The following is a 24963-nucleotide window of genomic DNA, read 5'->3' as shown; positions in this document are numbered from 1 at the left end:
TAATATATGTAATAAAATTAACTTTAGTCAATAAATAACAAGGCAGGCATATAGATTTTCTCGGCAGGCGTATTTTCCCCTGGCAGGCGTCGGCAGGCGTATTTTAGACCGCATAAAAGTTATCAGATGTTATTGACACCTAGGGGACACAATTTAAGTTCAAAGTAGCAAATGTACGTATATTTAATTGACCTTGAAATACTTCGGAAGTACTGCATGACCCCCCCCCCCACCCTTCCAATTTAATAACATCATTTTTTTTTCACACAAATTTTGACTGGGGGCGGTTTAGAAACTATGTTTTTCTATCAAAATATGTCAGGGGGCGCTTTGACCAAAAACAGGGGGTGGTTTAGAAAATACGTTTTTCTATCAAAATATATGTCAGGGGGCGCTTTGACCAAAATCAGGGGGCGCAATGACTAAAATCAGGGGGCGCATTGACCAAAATCAGGGGGCGGTTTAGAAACTACGTTTTCCTATCAAAATATGTCAGGGGACGGTTTGACCAAAATTAGGGGACGGTTTGACCAAAATCAGGGGACGCTTTGACCAAAATCAGGGGGCGGTTTTGTAGTATCATATTTCTAAAAAATATGTCAGGGGGCGCATTGACCAAAATCTGGGGACATTTTGACCAAAATCATGGTACGCTTTGACCAAAATCTTGGAACGCTTTGACCGGGGCGGTTTTCATTGGGAACGGTTTGACTGGATTTCTTCTATACTGGTGGCAAGTGGCGAGACTATAATTTAACCTTACTTGTGTCTAACATTACATTTATCGGCAAAACAAACGATAATTATTTTTATTTTATCTTGTTAAAATACTGTCTTACTTACAATAGATCGGTTTTGATTGTGAGTTTACTAATCATAATTTGTTCTCTCGAGTGCGAACAGCTGATTAAGTTGGATGCCGATCTCGATGTTTAAAAATATTAAACAGTTTATAGTAAACTTCTGCTGTCGCTTTCTTTTCCCAAATAGTTTTTTTCAGTCAATTAATAAATATCTAATTAAATTAGTCATATATTGCACTTCTTCTTATGTAATTTTAGAGATGAAGTATCACACGAAAGCCCAGATCAGATGCCGATCGCGATGCAATAGCGTCGAATGTCAAACACTTATTTTTCAAGATTTTGCTGAAAATATTCAAAAAACCAGAATTCTTTAACAGTCTTGGAACTTTATTACTTCGATTTTACTTCATTTTAAACACTAATTGCGTCTATATAAGGCGATTACAACTTTTTCTGGGTCTAATTATACGAGTGTCGAATTGCACGGCTACCGCTTTTTTCAGAGCGACACTGAGCACTAGCGACAGTTTTCACTGGTACACCGGATTTTGGAAGTTCGTGTCAGTCAGATTTTAAATTTAGTGTTATAGAGTCGTTTCCAGTATAAAAAGTAGCACGAAACCAAACAAGGATACATGAAATGATCATTTTAACTCTCAATTTAGCAAGGATATGACACTGGAGACCAAGTAAGTTGTTTTAAATTAATACAGAAAAATATGTTTCATATTTTGCTTCATGACATTGATTGTCATGAAATCGTAGAATAAACAATGGTAAACCATATTAGCCTAAAAAAAGTATTAGAGGTTTATAGAAATCGTTTTAGCCTAAAAAAATATTAGAGGTTTATAGAAATCGTTTGCTGATTGAAATTCTGCTTCACTTAACATATATAACTAACCTTGATTTTTCAGATTAATTGGTTTCAAACATTTTACCTAAATGTTATCCAACCTTCTACCCAAAGTTCTTCGGCGACAGGTCCATCACTATAAGAGAAGAAAACAGTTGTGCAAGATGTCTTTTAGTTCTAGTCAGTCAGAATCAGGAAACCCTCTAATCGGTGTATGTCAGCTGACATGTACAGCAGACAAAAAACAAAATTTCCAGATGGCAGAATCACTGATTAAAAGGGCTTCAAGCAGAGGAGCAAAGGCAAGTATACGGTATACTTCAATATAGACAATCTAAGAACTACTATAAAAGTACTTTTTTCCGTGTGGTATTAATTAATGCTATGTATTTTCCGCGGAAATTTGTCCAAGCGCACTTAACAAATGAAGGGCATATAATGACAGTTGAAGAAATCTGCATAATTTTCAACCTGCGGATTAAACAGAAATTGAGATTCCACGGAATTATGATCCCGTTGAAAAAGTACATCTACAGTATTCTTTTTTCATCTTGATTTTTAAGTGTGAAGGCATGCAATATTTATGAGTAAAATTTACAATTTTTTGAGTGAACTTATTGAAATATCTTAACTTATGTCAAATAAGTTAAAATGTGCTATTTAACTTATGTCATATAAGTTAAAATGTGCTATGAATATAATTTTGTTAAAGCTTCAGAAAATTTCAAAAAATGGGGAACCCTTGAAGAGGGATTCTCATTATACACAGACATGAACTTCAGAAGGTGTAAACATAACATCTGACTCAGAACATCTATATATTTTACACCCATATGCTAAGAACTAAAAATACAATCTGTATAGTAACTATATAGCTCAGAATTTATTACAATTTTTAGTCTGAAACTTTGACATCTTGAATCCAAGAATATTCTCTAGAAAATATAACTATCAGAGTTTTAATTTTTTTCACCTACAATAAAGAAAATTAAAAATTGATGATATGAAGTAAGAGGAATGAAAATTTTGTAAATTCAGTTTCTTTTCTCAGATGATTTTCCTGCCTGAAGCTGCAGATTACATTGGGGAGACTAAATCTCAGAGCATTGAGTTGGCGGAAACTTTGGAGGGGGAAACCATATCCCGATACAGAGACCTCGCCAGGGAGGAGTCAATCTGGCTGTCTTTGGGGGGATTTCACCAGAGGGTAGGGTCATGTTAGAGCTTTATTTAATACCTATTTTATCCAGATAATTCAATTTAAAAAGAGCATTGCTGATAAAAGTTAGATAAGTATTTCAATATAGAAACCCTTGATTTTGTCATTTTATTGACAAATCATAGTTGCTATAATGGTTTTCTTTGAAAATGTCTTTAGAGCAAGGAAGAAAAGGATAGCAGGGTTTTAAATACACATGTGATAATTGACAGTCAAGGTCAAATCAAGGACACTTATAGTAAGACACACTTGTTTGACCTTGACCTAGTGGGTCGTGTCAGACTGTGTGAGAGTGATTATACCATTCCGGGGAAAGGAGTTACTCCCCCTGTAAAAACACCTGTAGGAAATGTTGGCATGGAAATTGTATCCTTTAAAAAAGATCTAAAAAGTTTGTGTATCAGTAGTTATATAAAGTGAGCTCATTCCACTGCTTTTCCAATAACTGGTATTCAGTTTAAAGTAACCATCTTCTTAAACAAATATGTATTTACTTTTTCAAACAATACTTATAAAAGAATTTTTATGAATTCATACCAAAATCTGATAATCCTTAACTGTCAGTGTTATGACTTGAGGTTTCCTGAGTTGTCATTAGTTTTAGCCCAGCAGGGAGCGGACATCTTGACCTTTCCCTCCGCCTTCACAGTGACCACTGGAATGGCCCACTGGGAGGTGTGTAAGCTGACTATTCATAATAAATACCAGAATAGACATTGAACGTAGTGAAGAGGGACTCTGTCTGATCCCATTTGTAAAAATTAAAGGCTATAAAATAATTAAGTTAAACAGGTGATTTGTAGATTGTGAAGAAAGAGAAATAATATTGAACAAAGGGTTAAATTGCAAGTCAGAAAAGATATAAAGTTAAAATATATCAGTATGTTATTAACATTTCTTTCATTAGGTGTTGCTTCGGAGTCGTGCAATAGAGACCCAGTGTTATGTTGTGGCAGCAGCCCAGACCGGGAAACACAACAACAAGCGGTCATCTTATGGTCATTCCATGGTAAGTAGTATGGGCTTTGTCCATCAAGTTTTTTACTAATTTCAGCTGAGCCATATTTACCAGTTAACTTAAAGTTATAGTTTACATTTATCATCTGGAAAATGCTTGGAAAATACCAAATTTGTTACAATATTGAATACCAGGGAGTTTCCCAATTAATTCTTGTCACTCATAGGTTATTGATCCTTGGGGCACTGTTGTAGCCCAGTGCAGTGATGGAGTGGACGTCTGTTTTGCTGAAATCAATTTGAATCACCTACGGAAAATCCGAGAGGAGATGCCTGTAATGTCACATAGGAGGCCGGATTTATATGGAGTTTTACAGTCTTACAGCAAAGGTTTGGCTCACTGTTAGTCTGTTAGAGCATTTTATTAATAAACAGTAAAGAGGAGTGACTCAAAAATATTAAGCCAATTCAGATGACAGATGCAATGTATAAGGAATATTAACATTTTAGAAACTTTTGTAAAGATCTTTTTTCAATGTAGAAACTGTGCTTTTTGTTTTTTCATTGATGCTTCATTACAGACTTGTTTTACAGGAGATATAGATGGGACCCCTCACTATCAGTTTGGTCAGCATGCTGTAGGATGTGGACAAGTTTTTTATAAAACTGCTCTAAGTTTTGCATTTGTCAACATTAAACCAGTGCTACCTGGTCGTATCCTTTAAATGAATGGCTAAAATCGAACTTACTATACAGCTGAACTTCAGTATCTCAAACACTGATATCTTGAATATCATGGATATGCTGAATTGGTCTGGAAGTCTCAATGAATGCCAATCACTTATAATAAATCTTTTAGAATATTACCTTCATATTTGAAAGTTTTTTATCAGGCACATTGATTTCAGATGACGATGTGTAACTGTACCTCATAATTATTTTAAACTTATATAAACTTCTTCTTTGAATTTAAAATGAATTAATGTAGACCTACAAGATAAGGTATACATTGTAACTGCAAAATTAGAGAACCTTTACATTGAAATCATTTGCAGTGGTTCAACTCTGTGTGCATGTATTGATAATGTAAGTTCCTTGACTTCGGTGCATATGTCCTTGTATCTTCCCTTCGTCCAGTCAAACGTTTCAGTGACCTCACACAAGCTGAGTTAGCAGATCTGTCACTTTGTGTTCAGAAAGTAAGCAGGGTTGTAGAGAAACATTTTAATGGAACCTCAGTCACCATCGCTGTGCAGGATGGAGCGGATGCCGGACAAACTGTTGAGGTAGCCATTTTATGTTGACAGATTTTTGTTATTTTGGATAAATGTTAAACAAGAACACATTAACTTAATATCTTATATAAGTACAAGAAATGATTTCAGTTGTATTTCCAGGGAACATTAACTGGAAAGATTAGAAATATGCATTTCACCTTAATCCATCTGCTAGTTTAAAAATATTTGATGATAGACAGTGCATAAAATGGGCTTTAACAATTTGTCATAGATGTCTGAGAAAATATTACATTCAAATTCTAGGATTACCAGTCTATTCTTATTGCAGCACATGTTTAAGAGCAGTTTTTTTTTTGATTAATGAATTATGGCACATGATTAATGAATTATGGCACAAACTTTTGCAGGTAATACATGTATAACCATGTGCACTATTTATTTTCCTTGCAGCATGTCCATGTTCACATCTTGCCAAGGAAGCCAGCAGATATTCCTAATAATGATGATATCTACAGAGAGGTGAGCTCTTTCTTAATTCCTTGTTCAAAACAAGCACATTGCAGCATTTCAATAGATACTAATCTGAGATATCTATCATCTGTGTATTGGTAACATTGGTAAAGTCACTATTGTATTATCTTAATCTGGCACTGAACAATTGAGTCTGGAAACTTCTTACTGGCCACAAAATTTGCTTTTGGCATCACTAGCTGGATGGATACTCATTTTGAATGGTCTCACATAATCATGTGAATCATGTTCTCACAAATAAAAAGTGATTTACAGTATGGTTTTTTTTTGTTGTTTTTGGAAAGCTGGCTCACCATGATGAAGATATGACCTCTAACCTCCGAACTGAGGAGGAAATGAACCATGAAGCTGCAGCCCTGAGACCCTACTTCCTGTAGAAATACAACTCAAGAGAGAACTGTTGAGCAAATGCAGATTTCTTCTAAGCAGATTTTTCTTCCATTCTTACCGGCTTGAAGTAATCAGAGATCAAATGTATTCTACAAAGCAGACAATATTTATTTGCGATGTTTTTATGCTTTTTGTTGTTGTTGTTGTTGATTCATATTCACTCAGATACAACAATGTATATATTTGTACTGTAATGAACATTAAAGAGTTTTGTAAATGTACTGTTATAATTTAGGTTGTTGGAATATGTAAGATTTAAAATGAACAGTAATAGTGTGGAAAGAAGTCAGAAATGTACACAACTCTTTCCAAGCAGTGTCGTTTTCTCAATTTAGTACAAGAAGACTTGCTTAAAGCATGTGAAGATATTTCATGTTACTATGAAAAAAATTTATTTGTGGAATGATATGGATAAAACAAGTAACATGTTGTTATGGTGGTAAGGAAGATAACTCTTACAATTCTGTCTTGTAATTTTGTACAAAGTACCTCACCTCTCCACAATACTAAGTTTATCTATGGAATCTGACCACTCTTGTAGTAATGAGGGACATATATTTTAAAGCCTTTGGTTAAAATTTAACAAAACTGTAAAATTGTGTTGACAAATATCTGATAGGTAAGCTTATTCCTCATCTAAGGAATGGTCATTTTGAGAGACTGAAAGTTAGTCATTGAAACTCCTAGTTGGAGTACAAGAGGTGAGATTGATCACAAGATACTAGTATTTCATTGTGGTAAAAATGGGGATTTTGATTGGGGTCATGCATTGTGTGTTGTCCATTGGTCAAAAAGTCGCAACAAAACGACAGGCGGATCAGAAACTTTGATAGGTAGCATTTTTGTATGACTTTCCTGTTTAGAATCTGAATTACTATGATCAAACTCCATTTTCGTGTCACAATAGATATACATACATTCATACATACATACATACATACAAACAAACAAAGCTATATGTCCACAGAAAGTTCAGGTGTTTTCCTTTCATTGTAAATTACGTATTTCTGTGCAGAATTTGAAAATAAAACTGTAAAAGATGTGTTATCAAGTCAAAACAAAAGTATTGGTGGATAATGTGATTCTGCAAGATGCAAGGATAGACTTCATACAGGTATCAAACATTGTGGCGTAGGTTTACCCCCCACCCCCAACTGTCAACAGGCACGTTGCAGTATAGTCAAAGAAGAGTAAGTGGTAGTGTTTGAAAGAAAAATTTGGTACTGCAAGAAGTTCGATCCTACGTAACCCATCCCCCCTTTCACGAAATAAGATTTTACGTGTTAAGACAATCGACAAACTTTCCCCTTTTTTTTCTTTTTTTTGCTTGTCAAGTTTTTTTCTGGTTTGTTTTTTTTTCTCTTTCATATACCCCCCCCCCCTTTTTTTTCAATTTGCTTCCGACACCAATGTAGTTTCACCTTTTTTAAAATGAATTTTTTTGAAAATTCATAAATTTAAAGGTCTGAATAAATTTAAAGGTCAATAGAGGTAAATAATGGTTAAGTACAATTTTCATTAATAGAAGACAAATTTTTTTTATTATCTGAACAATGAGGTGGATGGCAAAAATACTGACTCTAATGAAAGACATTGTATCTTCTGTCCAATTTTATGATTCGTCCATAAACATTCCCAGGCTACTAAGCTTTTCACTTGATTTACCTTAAAGTACATCGCTAAAATAATAGCTATCTTTACGTGGAATAATAACCCAAATTTTAACAAACTGATTCCAACTTGATTCCGCTTAATGAGCATCTGTTAGGAACATTTTAGGAGGTTTTACAGAATCGACTTATGCATATAAATGTATTATACATTGTTCTGGTTAAAATATTTTGATAGGGATGCTATATATAGCATTTCAAGTTTATGATATGATTGAAATTCAGAAAGATATACATTTTTCGTACTTAGTATTTGAAGTACAATTGAACTTTGGTATCTCGAATTCCAATATATCGGATTCCGTGGATGTATCGAAGTGATTTAGATGTCCCAACCACCCCTTCTTCAAGTATTTTTTTAACCCGTGATATTTCGAGTTCTTGGTCCAGTCGAGGTCGACATAATGAGGTTTAACTGTATTTGCTTTGCATTATACATTCTGTCCTGTCTATAAGTAACTGTGCAGGTCACGAGGTCAACAGACACATGAGGATGATGGTCAAGTGACAACAACTTCACATAACTATGGTCTTATCTGGTGACATAACCTTTTAGCGTAACCTTGCTCCTTTGAGGACTTCCATAACCGCTTATGGTACTATAGTACATTTTTTTACACAATAGTTTTTTGGAGCTATATGTATTTTCAAGAAGGAAAGGGTAAAAAGAAAACGACATTTCAAAGTGCTTTTACATAGATAATTTGTTCTGCATAAACATCCATTTTACCCTCTCTGAAACCAATAAAGCAGCAATGAAAGGATTTTCTCCAAACCAAGCACTCTTATTAACAAAGTTTTATTACAACCACTCATTCAGTCAGAATTCCCTCATTCTGTGATTTCGATATAATTATATGTAAATAAAATACAAGATAAAATTCTTATACAAAATACCTTTATTAATGAAGGGAGTATAGCTATTTACAAAATGAAAAAATAATCAAAATGTGATGAATGAAAATAGAAAAATCCTATCTAATTCCCCGTTACGGGTGGAATCTATAGCCAGATCCATTACTGTTGTATTTTGGCGGGATAAGGACTGCGTCAATAATGTGGATGACACCGTTTGTTACTGCTTCGTCTGCCACAACTACATTGGCGTTGTTAACTTTGACACCTACAATGGATGGACATATATGTTTTATGGAGAAAATTGACAAAACCAGTGTGCAATTTAATGAAACAGGTCGTGCCCTCTTAAAGAAGCACGTAATTATAACATCGTTTTTCGATGTAGGGAGGGTGTTGACAGGGAAAAGAAATGACAAGAAAGCCTTTTTACAAATTGCAACAAAATGCGATTATGTCATTGTGATGGGATCGAGAGACAGGCATTTCTGTATTAAAGATGGTCCAGTCCAACCTACGTAGCCTTTTTTTACCAAATTGCAACAAAATGCGATTATGTCATTGTGATGGGATCGAGAGACAGGCATTTCTGTTTTAATATTTAAATAGATAAACATTACTTTCGCTACGTAGGTAGAAATAGAACCTGTTAATATTTAAATAGATAAACATTACTTTCGGAAGAAGTTGGAAGGGGTCCTTTTGCCCCCCCCCCCCTTTTCAATACCCCAATACCACGTGCTTATTCTAGTCATATTTTACCTTGTCCTACTTGAATGTTGACGCTTTTCCCCTCAACAGTTGGAACAGCCCCGGAAGTGAGTCCTGCGCTGAAATAGGTTCCGCTAACCACGTGGTACGTTAGAACGTCTGCAGGAAAAGTTAACAATTTGTTTAGGTATCTAGAGGTAATCTATTTATGTCATTTCTTGCCTAATAATTTTAATTTAATGCGCATTGCTTACCTGTAAGTGCTGTTTTGTTCTTGAGAAGGTTGTCCAGTGTTCCTGGAGGAAGGGCTGCAAATGCTTTGTCTGTTGGCGCGAACACTGTAAATGGTCCAGGGCCTGTGTGATAGAAAAACGCCAATAAAACCTGTACACAAAGTCTTCAATGAAGAAATTCAAAACTTTTGAGTAATCTAAGAATGGACAGACCTGAGAGGGTGTCAACAAGCCCAGCTGCCACCACTGCCTTCACCAATGTCCCTAACTCGCTCTGTCTCTGGGCAGTTTTCACGACATCCATAAAAGGAATGGGGAACTCCACGCGGTTAATGACATGGATGACGCCATTTGTAGCGTTCTGATCGGCCATTACTACCGGACTGCCGTCTGCTGTTACAACCTAAAATATTTTGGCAAGTAAGTCAATAATCACTGAAAGTGAAGATTCACTTTGCAAGATTTTGCTCTAAGAGGCATCGAACAAACAGATAGGTATCAATGATGAATGTCACAAAAGTATACTAGTACCTTGCCGTTTTGGTAGATGTTAATTCTACAGTTCAGAGTAGGATCTAATGTTGGAACCACGAGTTCATTTTTGAGCTGAGAGGAGTATGTCTTCCCACTAAGAACGTGGTATTTCAAGACTGCCACAAGTAATTCTTTGTTCTTCTTTAATTCATTTACAATTCTCTTTGGAAGCTTGGCAAAGGCGTCATTGGTAGGGGCAAACACAGTGAAGGGACCTAGAGAAAAACAAATGGGAGATAGCTGAGATAGCATTTTTTAAAATGTAATATAAGGAGTTTTCACATGTAAATTTGTAATTTTTCAAGAATTTTATCACAGGATAAAGGTACATGAAGATAGGAAGTTTATGCACTGAATTTTATAATGCAATTCCAAACAAAATTCTGCAGAAATTCAAGTTAGATATTTTTGCAACTTTAGAAATTAACGCGATTCCCAATTAAATTCAGCAGAAATTTATGTTTTGTATCAATTCCAAATCAGGCACGTAGCATCGTTTTTGAAAGTGGGGGGGCCAACCAGAGAAAATTTTTTTAACTTACCTGAAAAAGGTGACAAGCAAAAGAAAAAAAAAAAAAGGAAAATTATAAATTGCCCAAACTTCCTATTTCGTGTACTGGCCAACTTTTTCAAAGCCAACTTACTATCACTTCTAATTTTTTCCCTACAATCCTTGATATCAATATATTATGGTTATAAAGTGGGGGGGGGCAACCATCCTATCAATGAACATTTACTACAGTCAGTAAAGGTTATGTGGGGGAAAAGGGGGGGGATTTGCCGTGCTAAAATTCAGCAGAAACTTAATTGCAACCGTACAAAGATATATGCAATTCCGTAAATTCATTGCTAGATACATGTATCATTGCAACTGTATAGATTGCAACGTTCCAAATTAAATTCCGTTCCAAATGAAATTCAGCAGACATGCAAGTTAAAATATCATTGCAACTGTATTAACGCAATTCCAAACGAAATTCAGCAGAAATTTAATTTAGCTACCATTGCAACAGTACAAGATAAAGTTGAACGCAATTCCGTACAGAATTCAAAAGAACTTAAAGTTAAATATCATTGCAACCGTACAAGACTAACGCAGCCTCAAACAAAATGCAATAGAAATTTAAGGTATTGCAACCGTAGAGGATTCTAAGAATAGTGTCACTTTTCTGGGTTATGGTACATGTAACTAACAAATTTTCACGTTCTGGTTTTCATTGATTTGACATCAAATCATCGACTTCAGACCAAACTGAACTCGATTCAAATTTTTACCTCCGGTAGACAAAGTCGGTGCTAGGCCAGCTTCCGTTGCCAACTCCAGCAGGGTTGTTGCACCAAGCTTCTGTGCAACCTGTACGATGTTGCCTTCCTGGCATACAGCAATGCTGACCAAACAGAACGCTAGGGCGGCTCTTATCATTTCGCTGGCTGTGTGTATCTACAGTGTCTTGACCACAATCGCAGGGCCTTTTTATACAAATCTTGTCACGTGTATCTATAACTCTGAAGATAAAGAAGTTACACAATGTTTATTTCTTGGTCACCTGTCTTAAATCTTGTGACGAATTGACCTATAAGATTTTCAGTGACACAAAAGAAAGCCTGAAGAAAACTCGACATATTTATAAAGTACCAGAAGAAATATTTCGATGATAAAATGAACATCTCTCAAGAAATGATAAACCATAGTTTTGACTGTTGCTTCCGGAATAAGATGGAAGACACTTTGGGGGAGCGAAATTTCCATAAATTTATCAAACTGCAACCTAATTATCGGCGATTTTCGAGCTCTTCACCATAATACCTTAAGGCGTGTAATTTTTTTGTTTGCTTTTAATATTGATCATTTATACATTTTTTTTATTAACATGCAATTCAAACACTCATTTAATATACAAACAATAATGTTATATTCTGAGAGCATATTTCAGCTCAAATCACATTTATAACAGAATATATATTGAAGACAAAGAATTTTAAAAGGAAACGGTTCATAACCCAAGATTCTGGAAATGCTTGCATTTAATAATTTTTCGTGATAGTATTGCTGTGGTAGAATATCTATTTTTAACCAAGACAACGGTATTTATATCCCGCAATAAACTGTTAATTTTGATGCTACTAATAAACTGTAAAAGTCTTGATATCTTCTCTTAATTAAAGGCAACTTAGTCTATATCAACACCCATTTTAACCTTAATTTTTGAAATTGTGCATATTGATATGTATGTACTTGAAAAAAAGGTCATTCTAAGATCATATTCTTTCTCTAAAAAGGATTTTTTTTTCTATGAAAGAAATGAATGCACTTTTGCTTAGCTTGAATTTTTCTTATTAATTGATTCAATTTTGATGACTCAGTGAAATAGACACGTTTGCTCCAAGTTCAAACGTTCTGAGGGGGTCTTCACATAAGCTGACACGTGAGCGCTTTAAGGAGAACACCTTGACCCAGAATTTCTTCACATATCCTGGTCTAGCCCTCTCCGACCTGTATTATCTGGAGACTGTGTGATAATATTACATGTTCCGTTATCTGGAGGCTCAACTGCATGCAAGATTATCTGTGTTTGTAAACATTGCTAACAGTAAAAGTCTGTGAAGTTTTGAACTTATAAATTCGACACCTAGATGCATAGACATTTCATCATTTTGTAAAACAACTTTTCGATTCAAAATATTCCCTTTGAACTCGAAATATAAGACACAAAGGAGTCTGTCTTATCTGTTTCATACTTGATTGTTTTAAATACTGTAGGTGTTAACAGCAAAACAACAAACCTAACTTAATGATACTTTTCTATCGTCACATTCCTATATCGTATACTAATGTAGAATTATGTGTAGTAACATTTCACTATCTTACTTACTACATGTGCGTATAAAGCAAGATTGCTGGTACACATGGTGTTTGTAACTCCAAACTAATTCGGAACGTGAGAGTTTAGTCAAATTTTTAGACCGAGACAGGCTACCGACAAACAAGTGGATGTTACACGGTTGGCTTTCTACAGTTTTGTTAGTATTGGAAAGTTATATAAAAGATATACAGTGTATTAAACTTTTTTGCAAATACTGTTTGATTGCCCGTGAGTGTGTACGTTTTTTAGATATAAATTAAAAATTTCCTCTTCAGTTACCTGATTAGAAATCATAATCTTTATAACATATTACGATAGAGAAGCCGTTTTCAAATTCGTATATTTTAAATAAAGTTCAAATATGTAAAATGGAATGGTTATCAAACTTGCCTTTACTTGTTTTTTTTTTTTTTTGTTTGTTTGTTTGTTTGTTTTTTGAACACATATAAACTGCCCACATTCGAACCATTCTAAAAAATATTTAGAGGATGTGCGTTTATGATTGAACATAAGGTTCATTTGTAGTACGTATTTGTTAAATATATATAAATATCTGTACAATGATTATAAAAGACTAGATGAATATAGAAATAGGATAAGTCTGCATGCAAGGAGGATAAAAGATTAAATAATGAAGTAAAACAGGGAGTATCATTTCATATGTCTCACTAGCAAGGTTGATACAGGAATTAAGAGAAAACAGGCACTTGTTTCGTATTAGGGCATCCCTTCTTATTTTTACCACCTGTGGTTGAGAGGTGTAAAATTCACCCCAATAACCGTGTACTCGTTCGGAGAGTATAATTAAACTAGTAACTATTTGCTAAAAATCCTCCAATTTGACATCACTTATTTGGGAGATTTGGGTTATTTTGTGGCTGAAGTCCCTAACGAGCAAAAATATCACAACAACAGCAAGCAGAGCATGATCCCCTTTGCAAAGAGAATATGTAGCACTCGACATCGATCCCGATGCAGATTACTTCACTTGAGTTTCGCACGACTTAAGTAACGAACACACCCTAACATACACCGTTGCGAGGGGATAATCGATCAAAATACGCAAGACTTGATTTCAAACAATATGTTTTCCGAAGACAAAATTGATATTTTTTTCTTGACTTCATCTTAAAAGTAACCATTGGGATTTTCCTGTACTGGGACGTATAGGTGATTGTAAAATCGTCAAACGCAAAAATGAAAATTGAACATACAGGAAAATTTAAAGCTAATAGCACTAAATGAAAACTTCAAGCATTTATAAATATTTCACTATTTGGCGATTTTTAACATTATTGTTTGAGAAAAAAAATCAAAGTACTCAGAAGTACAGAGAGCCGGGCTCATTTACAGAGTAGAATGAATTTCTTACATGAATCACGTTTATATTCTGATGAAAAAATTATTTTAAAACTATCAATATAAATTATAAGACACTGCCAGTGAGTTTTTCAATCCTAATACCACGGTCCGATTTTAGAATTAATCTGGTACCGCAGCTAAATGTAAACAAACAGACCAGTCTGGTTCCCTCTCCTGCTTAACCTCGTATGTGTAGAGAACTACGATAACACTGATTATCAAAAATCCTTACGCTAATGAATTATGTTCTTTGACTTAGGACTGAAGTTTTCAGTCATTACCACTAATGTTTATTTATATAGATAAAACTTCGTTTTAGTTTTGTTGCTTTATTTAGCGTTTGTATTATCTCAAAAGCGGTTGAGAGTAAGAACTGTATTTTTGCACGTAACTTTAAAATGGCGACTATGGGGTTGACTTCCTGCCTTGAACAGGATGACATAAGCCTGCAATTGCTCTTTGAGCAATAAGCCCGGCTAAAAACAATACAAAAATGGAGATTAAATATGAAACGGTTGCTTTACATATCATTTTTCGGGCACTTGTTTCTGAAAGAACAGTTTACCCGTAATTATGACGGTGTTATTAATATACTTACGTTTGTTGGACAATAAAAGTACGCGAGATTTAGTAACAATACTTTAAAGTTACTCATTCTCTATCTGTGCATTAAGAAAAACAAAACTTTGTTGAAGGCGAGGGGGGTATAAGGGCAATAATACATAACTTTCCGTCATATGTAGGACTTTCATTACCATTTTACATAGTGTTCTTGTTTTCTAGAGGAGCTCCACGGCCATTTTGGTTTCTTTGTTACATAAATTGTTTGAATCGGAGAGGGGAGGGGATGTTCTGGCCATTGACACCCGCTTATCTGCGCATGTCTTCTCGTTTAATATGAAAAATGTTAAGCTAGCGGAGCTACCACCAACATCAGCTTAGGATACACCTATAGCAGTCTTATTTTTTTTTTTTTTTTAAAAGAATTTTCCCAAAATAAGATAAAATGAGATTCAAGTAAATAAATTATATAAATATTTTATTTTTATGTTATAGACATTTTTATGTTATATGTTTTCCTGGCATGCACGTAAAATATCAATATCGTTAAAACCCTGAAAAACGTCAAATATTTCGGACTATATATAATTTTGTGTTTTGAAATTCCTTTCTGGGCCCAAAATTTGTTGTATCATGTAGACAATATTGTAATATCTTTTTAGCTCTACTGGTCAGAGACCAGAAGAGCTTATGCGATAGTAATGCGTCCGTCGTCCGTCCGTCTGTCTGTTTGTCTGTCTGTCTGTCTGTCCGTCTGTAAACAATTTTTCAAAATGCTACTCCTCCTACAGTTTTGGTCTGATTTCAATATAAATTGGCACACAAGTAGACTACACTAAGATACACAATTCTGTGTATCGGTTTTTGATTTCAATGAACGGTGTTGCCGTTGTTACTAAAAATAGAAATTTTTGTGAAAATCATTCAAAATGCTACTCCTCCTACAGTTTTGGTCTGATTTTAATATAAGTTGGCACACAAGTAGACTACACTAAGATACATAATTCTGATTATCTGTTTTTGATTTCAATGAATGGTGTTGCACTTGTTACTAAAAATAGAAATTTCTCTGAAAATCATTCAAAATGCTACCCCTCCTTTAGTTTTGGTCTGATTTCAATATAACTTGGCCGACAAGTAGACTACACTACATAATTCTCTTTATCGGTTTTTGATTTCAATGAACGGTGTTGCCGTTGTTACTAAAAATAGAATTTTTTGTGAAAATCATTCAAAATGCTACTCCTCCTACAGTTTTAATCTGATTTCAATATAACTTGGCACACAAGTAGACTACACTAAGATACACAATTCTGTATATCGGTTTTTGATTTCAATGAACGGTGTTGCCGTTGTTACTAAAAATAGAAATTTTTGTGAAAATCATTCAAAATACTACTCCTCCTACAGTTTTGGTCTGATTTTAATATAAGTTGGCACACAAGTAGACTACACTAAGATACATAATTCTATTTATCGGTTTTTGATTTCAATGAACAGTGTGGCCGTTGTTACTAAAAATAGAATTTTTGTGAAAATCATTCAAAATGCTACTCCTCCTACAGTTTTGGTCTGATTTCAATATAACGTAGCACACAAGTAGACTACACTAAGATACATAATTCTGTTTATCGGTTTTTGATTTCAATGAACGGTGTGGCCGTTGTTACTAAAAATAGAATTTTTTGTGAAAATCATTCAAAATGATACTCCTCCTACAGTTTTAATCTGATTTCAATATAACTTGGCACACAAGTAGACTACACAAAGATACATAATTCTATACATCGTTTTTTTATTTGGATGAACGGTGTTGTCGTTGTTACTAAAAATAGAAAAATTTGTGAAAATCATTCAAAATGCTACTAACAGTTTTAATCTAATTTCAATATAACTTGGCACACAAGTAGACAACACAAAGATACATAATTCTATATAGCGGTTTTGGATTTCGATGAACGGTGTTGCCATTGTTACTAAAAATAGAATTTAAAAAAATACTTTCAAAATGCTACTCCTCCTACAGTTTTGGTCTGATTTTATTATAACTTGGCACACAAGTAGACTACACTAAGGTACATAATTCTGTGTATCGCTTTTTGATTTCAAAGAACGGTGTTGTCGTTGTTACTTAAAAAAGAAATTTCTTTGAAATACATTTAAAATGCTACTCCTCCTACAGTTTTGGTCTGATTTCAATATAACTTGGCACACAAGTACACTACACTAAGATACATAATTCTGTATATCAGTTTTTAGCTCTACTGGTCAGAGACCAGAAGAGCTTATGTGATAGTAAGGTGTCCGTCGTCCGTCCGTCTGTCTGTCTGTCTGTCTGTCCGTCTGTCTGTAAACAATTTTTCAAAACGCTACTCCTCCTACAGTTTTGGTCTGATTTTAATATAACTTGGCATACAAGTAGACTACACAAAGATACATAAAATAGTGCATCGGATTTTGATTTCGATGAACGGTGTTGCCATGGTTACTAAAAATAGAATTTTCTGTGAAATTCCTTTAAAACGCTACTCCTCCTATAATTTTGATCTGATTTCAATATAACTTGGCACACAAGTAGACTACACTAAGGTACATTAAATAGTGCATCGGTTTTTGATTTCGATGAACGGTGTTGCCATGGTAACTAATAATACAATTTTCTGTGAAATTCCTTTAAAACGCTTCTCCTCCTACAATTTTGATCTGATTTCAATATAACATGGCACACAAGTAGACTACACTAAGATACATAAAAAAGTGCATCGGTTTTTTATTTCGTTGAACGGTGTTGCCATTGTTACTAAAAATAGAATTTTCTGTGAAATTCCTTTAAAAATTTACTCCTCCTACAGTTTCGGTCTGATTTCAGTATAACTTGGCACACAAGTAGTCTACACTAAGATACATAGAATAATGCATCGGATTTTGATTTCAATGAACGGTGTTGCCATGGTTACTAAAAAAAGAAACAAAAATTTCATGTGAAATTCCTTTAAAACATTACTCCTCCTACAGTTTTGTATTGCAATATAAGTTGGCAAACAAGTAGACTACACTAAGATATATAAAATAGTGCATCGGTTTTTGATTTTGATGAATAGTTTTGCCATTGTTACTAAAAATAGAAATGTCTGTGAAATTCCATTAAAACGCTACTCCTTCTACAGTTGTGGTATGATGGCAATGGCTTCTTTTCTCGTCCTTTGTTATAAGTATGTTGACAGTTAGGTTTTTAATCGTATAAATACAATTATTTCTTAAAATGTCACACATTAATGTTTGGTGGAAGAATATATAAAACTTAATCAAAAGGTTACATTGCAAAAATATAACGTTGCATTTGTGCATTATTTTACGTTCTTGTGACGTTAGAAGCGTAACGTAAAGTATCACCAGTATCTTGCGCGACGTCTACCTGTCGTAAGGTATAATGGCTTAAATTTTTCATACCATGTCACGATGCTACATCACTGAGTTATGTCCAAGGGAATTATTTTCTGACAGATTGACTATTGAATACTACATATGATCTAATTTTCACTCTTTTGCGAAAACGGGTAAAGAAAGAGTTAATGTTGTTTTAGCAATTTATTTACAAAAAATCTAAGGATTTCATTATACATGCATTACAACAAAGTAAGTTCAGTTGTTTAATTGAAAAAAAAAAAATATATATATATATATATATACTATGTTAATGAAGTAAAAAAAATTAAGTTACATTTATTGAGAACCATGCAAAACAATTGAGCAAATAACAATAGTTAAGACAGAAATAGTATACGCACAAGCAACAGATGTACAAATGAAATGACATATTTTATAAAAGTTCATCGAGGATGTTATTTCGTGGTTGTGAGATTCCCATGAACTTAAAGAAAAATTGAGAGCCACCTGAAAATCTAATCGTTTCACAGAAATATTATGACAAGCAACAAATGTATCCTAGCTCAACTAAGGTTGAAACCAATAACCAAATTTGAGGAGGTATCTGTACTTCGGAGGGATAAGGACGGCGTCGATGACGTGTACGACGCCATTAGTTACGGCTTCATCGGCTCGCTCTACATTGGCCCCATTCACTTTCACACCTACAACAAAAATTAAAGGTGATATATTCATCATTATTGACATGTACATGTATATTTTTCGATAGTGACGATGTCTCCGGTCCCTGCGACCTGCAAAATGTTGTAGTTAGCATTTAGCAATATCAAAATTGTCACAATTTGTCATGGTACTAAAAGTTTTTCATGTTACAAAGACTTTTGTTTTAGAATGTGCAGGAAATTTTTGAATCAGAAACTAATAAGCGAGCAATATAATACAACTTGGTGAATAAACAAGAGAAAAAAAATGTCATGATATATACTTTTGATCCAAAAAGATTTACAAATATATAGTATATCAAAATTTCTTTATACATGTATACCAGTTAACAAAGGAAAGCTTGAACAAAAGCATTATCAAAGAGATTTGTGAACGGAACTTCATTCTACATGTAGGCTTTGATTTTCAGATTTCAAGCTTCTTACACTTTAAACTAACAATAATTCTAAGTATATGATAGAAATCTAAACTTAAAACATTCTAAAAGGACCTTCTGTCTATCTTCTCTCTTGACTGTGACAGTCATATGCAGAACAAGTGACGCCCTGTGTAGTCACTTGTCCTTTGAAGAAATCAATCCTATCTCTACCAGACAGTTTTGCTTTGCTTGCAAAATGTATTTTTTAAAAGTCCAATCTCTACATCACAAAGTTTAATTTTCTTTGCTAGAATTAATGCATTCAGAAGAAAGTATATATGCCGGCCGTTGTTGATCGAAATGCAAAATTCATATCTAGAATATTTCGGAAGATTTGCTATACAATGTATAACAAAATTTAATGCCTCCTCCATCATGGTTAGCGCATGTAATACCGGTATATATGTAGCAAAGCTGACCTAACATCCTCAGTGATATTTTGTCTGTATAATTTATTATGCCATTAGACGTTAATGTTTTCAGCTCTTTTCCAAAGACAGCATGAACATAGACTACCGTACCTTGTCCAACAACAATGTTGACATTTTTACCCTCGACAGTTGGAACAGGCCCGGAAGTGAGTCCAGCGCTGAAGTAAGTTCCGCTAACCACGTGGTACGTTAGAACGTCTACAAAGAAAACAACTCCTATTCATCTAAAGGTATGCGGCAATAATGCATCAGATACATCATTCTTTTATACAATCTGTACCTGTAAGTGCTGTTTTGTTCTTAAGAAGGTTGTCCAGTGTTCCCGGAGGAAGGGCTGCAAATGCTTTGTCTGTTGGCGCGAACACGGTAAATGGTCCAGGGCCTAGAGTAACAGATAATTTTGTACCTAGTACATGTGTTGTCTGAAGCATTCTTTGGTATATTTCAAAGAAATGCCTTGACAAACTTATTGTTAGAGCAAACCTGAGAGAGTGCCGACCAGTCCGGCTGCCACCACGGCCTTTACCAATGTCCCTAGTTGTTTGTCTTGCTGGGCCAGCTTGACCACGTTTGTGACGGGGATGGGGTATTCCACACGACTGATCACGTGTATGACTCCATTGGTGGCGTTCTGGTCCACTTTAATGATCGGGCTACCGTCTGCTGTAACCACCTATAGAGCATTTTGTATTTATATGACAAGAATGACCCAAACATAAAAACTACAAACTGTATTGAAAAATATGCACGAGTATGCTTGTCATTGTCGCATTGAAACATGACGGTGCAACAGGAGGACGTACCTTGCCTTTCTGGTAGATGTTAATTCTACAGTTGAGTTTGGGGTCTAGTGTTGGTACCACCAGCTCGTTCTTGAGCTGACTTGAGTAAGTCTTGCCACTGAGAACGTGGTATTTCAGGACCGCCACAAGGGCTTCCTTGTTCTTCTTTAAGAAGTCCAATACTTCTGGTGGAAGCTTGGCGAAGGCGTCATTGGTTGGTGCAAACACGGTGAAAGGACCTGTAGAGAAAGGAATCAACGATATCAGACGGAAGCATTTTTTAACTGAAATCAAGGAATTCTCTTTTTGGAAGACACACAGCAGTACATGAAGTTTGTTAACTCCAACGATATTGAATCTGCAGGTGTGCGACTCATATGATGCCGCACACCACATCTAAAACAAATTTTGAGATATTATCAGCTAAAACTTGTTTGGTCATTTTTGTGAATTCGTCCTATTGACATGCAAAAGGCATATATTGTCAAATGAGATATCTTTTTTTTAAAAATCCCCTTGTAATGTATGTTGATTTTTTTTTTTTTTTTTGGGGGGGGGGGGGTTCTAAAAACATTTGATGGTACTGTGTGATGTCCCCATAAACAACAAAACAGCTAAATAAACCATTTTAAATTCAGAAAATGCCTTGAGAAATTAGCAGCCAATTTACCTTGATACCTATATATATGCTATAAAACTGACAATGCAATGCAAAGACTTGTGAAATGGGACCTTGACAATTCATCTGCCACCAATAAAATCGATATTAATACATATCGAATAAAACGATGGTGAGATTAACAATTATTTTAAAAGGATTCGGATACTAGGCTAAAAATCTGACATCGATCAATTTATACGAGTTTTCTCGGTTTTTATTATGGGTATACTTTCCGAAATTCTGTTTAGAAGTTTCCCAATAATCGACATCCCAAATTGCTGAGGGATTCGTGATTAATACATAATTTAAAGCTATTGCAAAACCCTTAAATACATCTATATTACAGTATACATACCTCCGTTTGCCAAAGTGTCTGCCAAACCTGCTTCCGTTGCTAACTCTAGCAGAGTTGTTGCACCAAGTTGCTGAGCAACCTGTACGATGTTGCCTTGCTGGCATACAGCAGAAGCAACCAAACATAACAGCACCAAGAATTTCATCTTACTGCAGCACGGGTTTACTCAACTATAACAATGAGCCTTATGGCTTTAAAAGAGGAGACTTGTCACGTGTATGAATAAAAGGAAAACAAGTTGTGTAATGTTTTTTTTATGCACGGTCTGCAGAAAAAATGCTCGTCAGTCTACATGCTTTATGCATGATACAATTTGAAATGAAAGAATTTTGAGTAACTGATTAAAATTTAAAGGTTTTGTAAATAAATAAAGTTTGAGTTGGGTCAACCTGGATTTTATTACCGGAAACGTGAATCCGTCACGTGCCAGTGCTTATTCATTGACCACTATTGACCCCTCCTCATATTTGCAGTACTTAACTATAAATTGTGACTTTGTCCATTAATATATTCCGAGGCATATTTTTCATTTACTGTCGTAGAATAGCTGTGATACAGTTCAATAAAATCATTTAGATTTGTTATTTTTTCCATAATTTCACTATATGGTTCTTGGCCATAATTTTTGAAAAATATATAAACATGATTAATTCATGTAACCACGGTATAAAGAGTTCGTTTGTTTGGGCCAAACAGTTGGTGATATCTATTGTAGGTTCCTATTTTTGTTTTTCAATATTTGATTAAAGTTAATTTTGACTCGTTAGTTATGCATTGGTATATAGCTGCAAAATTTAGGACATATTTCATAACTTATACCCATACATAAACGTCAATCAGTGCACTTTCATAACGCGCCGAACAAGTGCGCGTGCACTTTATCCTAGCTAGTACTAGACATGTGATATATTTTAATTTCTTGACAAATCGGAATAGACTAAATAGGCTTACATGTATCTGTAAGATATAAGTGTCCGAATTTTTATCTATAAAATGCATTAAGCATCAATCAAAGTACTATGAGTACTGAACTGCTAATAAGTCGAGACTTGAGCCAACCCGTTTTTATGGAGCTAACAAGGACATTTATGTCATTTGGTAGAAGAAATTTTACAACGGGTCTTCTTGTAGATAAAACGATATTGCACTTGCAATCAAAAATTCTATAGCCTTCATTATGAGGGGATAATATTTCTCCCTCTGTAGACCCAACAATTATCCCTAGGGAATATACATGCACTAGCCTCTAACGTAGAAAAGGACCAAACAGCAAGCCCCGGGATCATGTAGCATCTTAAAGCTTACGTCAAAATCTAAATGTTATGTTGTGCTAAAACAAAATTATGTTGTAAAAGTTAAACTATCAAATTATTTACCAACAATGCATCATAAAAGTTCTATGAACTACTAATTTTGAAAAATAAAAAAACTAGAAAACTGACCAATGAGCAAGGGCCCCACTTAGGTGTAGAAATATAAGGGTGCACTTACGGAATGAAAATTAAACTTGATTACAATTTTTTTAAATATATGAAGACTATAAGCAACAACTGTATTTTTAAAATTTCAAGATAATTCCTGAATGTCCAAAAAAAAAAAAAAAAACCCTGTAAATAGTAACCTTGTATTTAGATAAAACAGGGAAAACCTCAGGTCTTGATATGATAACTCAATTAAATGTGTATTCAAAAAAGATTTAAGCAGGTGTTTTATAAAATGCTAGCTTTCAGTGAATGCAAATATCACCCAGGGTTGACCTCAACTTCAAAACAAACATCAGTTGAAGACAAAGGTCTTCATGTGACAGATGAAGATAAGCCTAAAAATTTTCTGCAGCAAACAAAATAATTTATCCTAGGGGACTTATTGTTCTGCTCTCTCATCCTTTTCTTCTAAAAGAATTTTTTTCAGCAATGACAGGATGGGGTTATTATCTGATTACCTGTTAAAATTAACAGCATTAAGGCGGCAAAAATATAAAAATAATTAAACAATAAATAATGCTAAAAAAGAATAACTTAAAGGTGCATGGACACAGATTTGAAGATATATTTTCTATATAATATCACGACTTATTTATTTTAATAGCATTTCACACAAAAATATATTAAAAATTGTATTTTATCTTTAAGTTATTGAAACTTCAAATTTTTGGATGGGTTTGATTGACATATCCTTGCATTCTCACAAATTTTACTTTTATTCGTATTGCGTACAGAGCTAAGCAAACTGATAACACCCGTGGAACGTACACAGTTTTCGTAAACAGGGCACGAGCTCTGTTATTGTTGATGTTTACAATTCACCGGGTGCGTTCAATTATTAAAGTCTGCTCACCACAACTGAACGGACTGACAATAAATTGTGTGTATGTTTTGCTTTCGAACATTTCTACCCTGAATTTTTTGGATTATAGTTTTAATATTTTTCTTTTATACACAACAAGATTGCCACTTTTCCTAAGTATTAAGAATAAAACTAAAATTTGTGAAATTGCAAGGATGTGTCAATTAAACTCGTCTAAAAATTTGAATTTTTAATAACTTTTAGATGAAATAAGATTTTTAATTTATTTTTGTGTGAGAAGCTATTAAAATTTATAAGTCGTAATATTATACAGAAGATATTAACTTCAAATCTGTGTCCCAAAACTTTTAATATGTATCTTGTTTTTGGAATTCAATAAATCATAGCTCAGTGTGTACAGTGCTATAACCAAAATAAAGTATGCATATTATTTAAATTTATATTTCAAAGAATGTACACATAATTCAAAACTGACCTTAACTTCAAAACAAAATTCATTTGCAGCCAGAGGCGGTTAATTAGTCTCAATGTGACAGATAAAGACAATGATTATGATTTCTTTCTGGTGGATGGTTAATTGATCCCAAGGGACTCATTGCACAGCTTTCATAGTTTACAATAGGAACATTCTCAGCAGTTATCTCTCTTTGCACATTTATTATTATGCACAGTTAAGGAATCTACCCCACCATCTCAGCACCAAACCAGAAGACAGAGAGAACCAATCTTAACATTAAAATATGTCTTTCTGCCTACTGAACTACCATACCAAATTTGAACTTAATTGGGAAACCATAAAAAAGTTATTAGAAAAAAACAGAAAATTTGTGGACGGAAGAATGGTAGACGGACAGCTAGACAGACAGACAGACAAACAGAGTGATTACTATAGGGCACCCGCAAATCCTTGCGGGGCCTTTATTAAATTGACAATTATAAATATTTTACAGCATGTTTAAAATTTGACTTAAGTCCAAGTTTGTTTTATGATCCAGGAGCCAGATGTGAACATGATTACTGTATCAAAAAATATTGATATGGAATCTCAGAATGTATATATGTAGTAAACTATTGATATATTGTCAAGAAACGAATCATCAGTAAATCAAGGT

General features: G+C 34.2%; 2 protein-coding genes across 4 annotated transcripts; one reads left to right on the top strand and one right to left on the bottom strand.

Moving 5' to 3' along the window:
* Nucleotides 1–1436: 1436 nt before the first annotated feature.
* On the top strand, nucleotides 1437–6218 carry LOC134247309 (nitrilase and fragile histidine triad fusion protein NitFhit-like). The gene is made up of 11 exons (XM_062729677.1): nucleotides 1437–1495; nucleotides 1724–1964; nucleotides 2714–2869; nucleotides 3041–3247; nucleotides 3446–3556; nucleotides 3789–3890; nucleotides 4066–4228; nucleotides 4433–4542; nucleotides 4939–5124; nucleotides 5527–5595; nucleotides 5892–6218. The coding sequence occupies exons 2-11, from the start codon at nucleotides 1752–1754 to the stop codon at nucleotides 5982–5984; spliced, it is 1410 nt and encodes a 469-aa protein (XP_062585661.1). The 5' UTR covers nucleotides 1437–1495; nucleotides 1724–1751; the 3' UTR covers nucleotides 5985–6218.
* Nucleotides 6219–8570: 2352 nt separating this feature from the next.
* Nucleotides 8571–21767, bottom strand: LOC134247308 (protein sll1483-like). Of its 3 annotated transcripts, none has more exons than XM_062729676.1 (6): nucleotides 21545–21767; nucleotides 9998–10215; nucleotides 9680–9869; nucleotides 9488–9589; nucleotides 9285–9392; nucleotides 8571–8790 (listed from the first exon to the last, which is right to left on the bottom strand). In XM_062729676.1, exons 1-6 carry the CDS (start codon nucleotides 21687–21689, stop codon nucleotides 8657–8659), a joined length of 897 nt encoding a protein of 298 aa, XP_062585660.1. In that variant the 5' UTR covers nucleotides 21690–21767; the 3' UTR covers nucleotides 8571–8656. The 3 variants fall into 3 exon arrangements, with proteins under 3 accessions (XP_062585660.1, XP_062585659.1, XP_062585657.1); XM_062729675.1 differs by lacking the exon at nucleotides 21545–21767 and adding an exon at nucleotides 11276–11474; XM_062729673.1 differs by lacking the exons at nucleotides 8571–8790; nucleotides 9285–9392; nucleotides 9488–9589; nucleotides 9680–9869; nucleotides 9998–10215 and adding exons at nucleotides 18357–18878; nucleotides 19837–19944; nucleotides 20027–20128; nucleotides 20230–20419; nucleotides 20550–20767 and having other exon boundaries at nucleotides 21545–21762.
* Nucleotides 21768–24963: the final 3196 nt, after the last annotated feature.

This window comes from Saccostrea cucullata, unplaced genomic scaffold (assembly GCF_032062105.1).
Source record: "Saccostrea cucullata isolate Sc308-1 unplaced genomic scaffold, CSIRO_AGI_Scuc_v1 ctg61, whole genome shotgun sequence".
In the NCBI taxonomy this organism is placed as follows: domain Eukaryota; kingdom Metazoa; phylum Mollusca; class Bivalvia; order Ostreida; family Ostreidae; genus Saccostrea; species Saccostrea cuccullata.
Note: the sequence above shows the minus strand (reverse complement) of the source record. Positions and strands in the feature narration are given on the sequence as shown.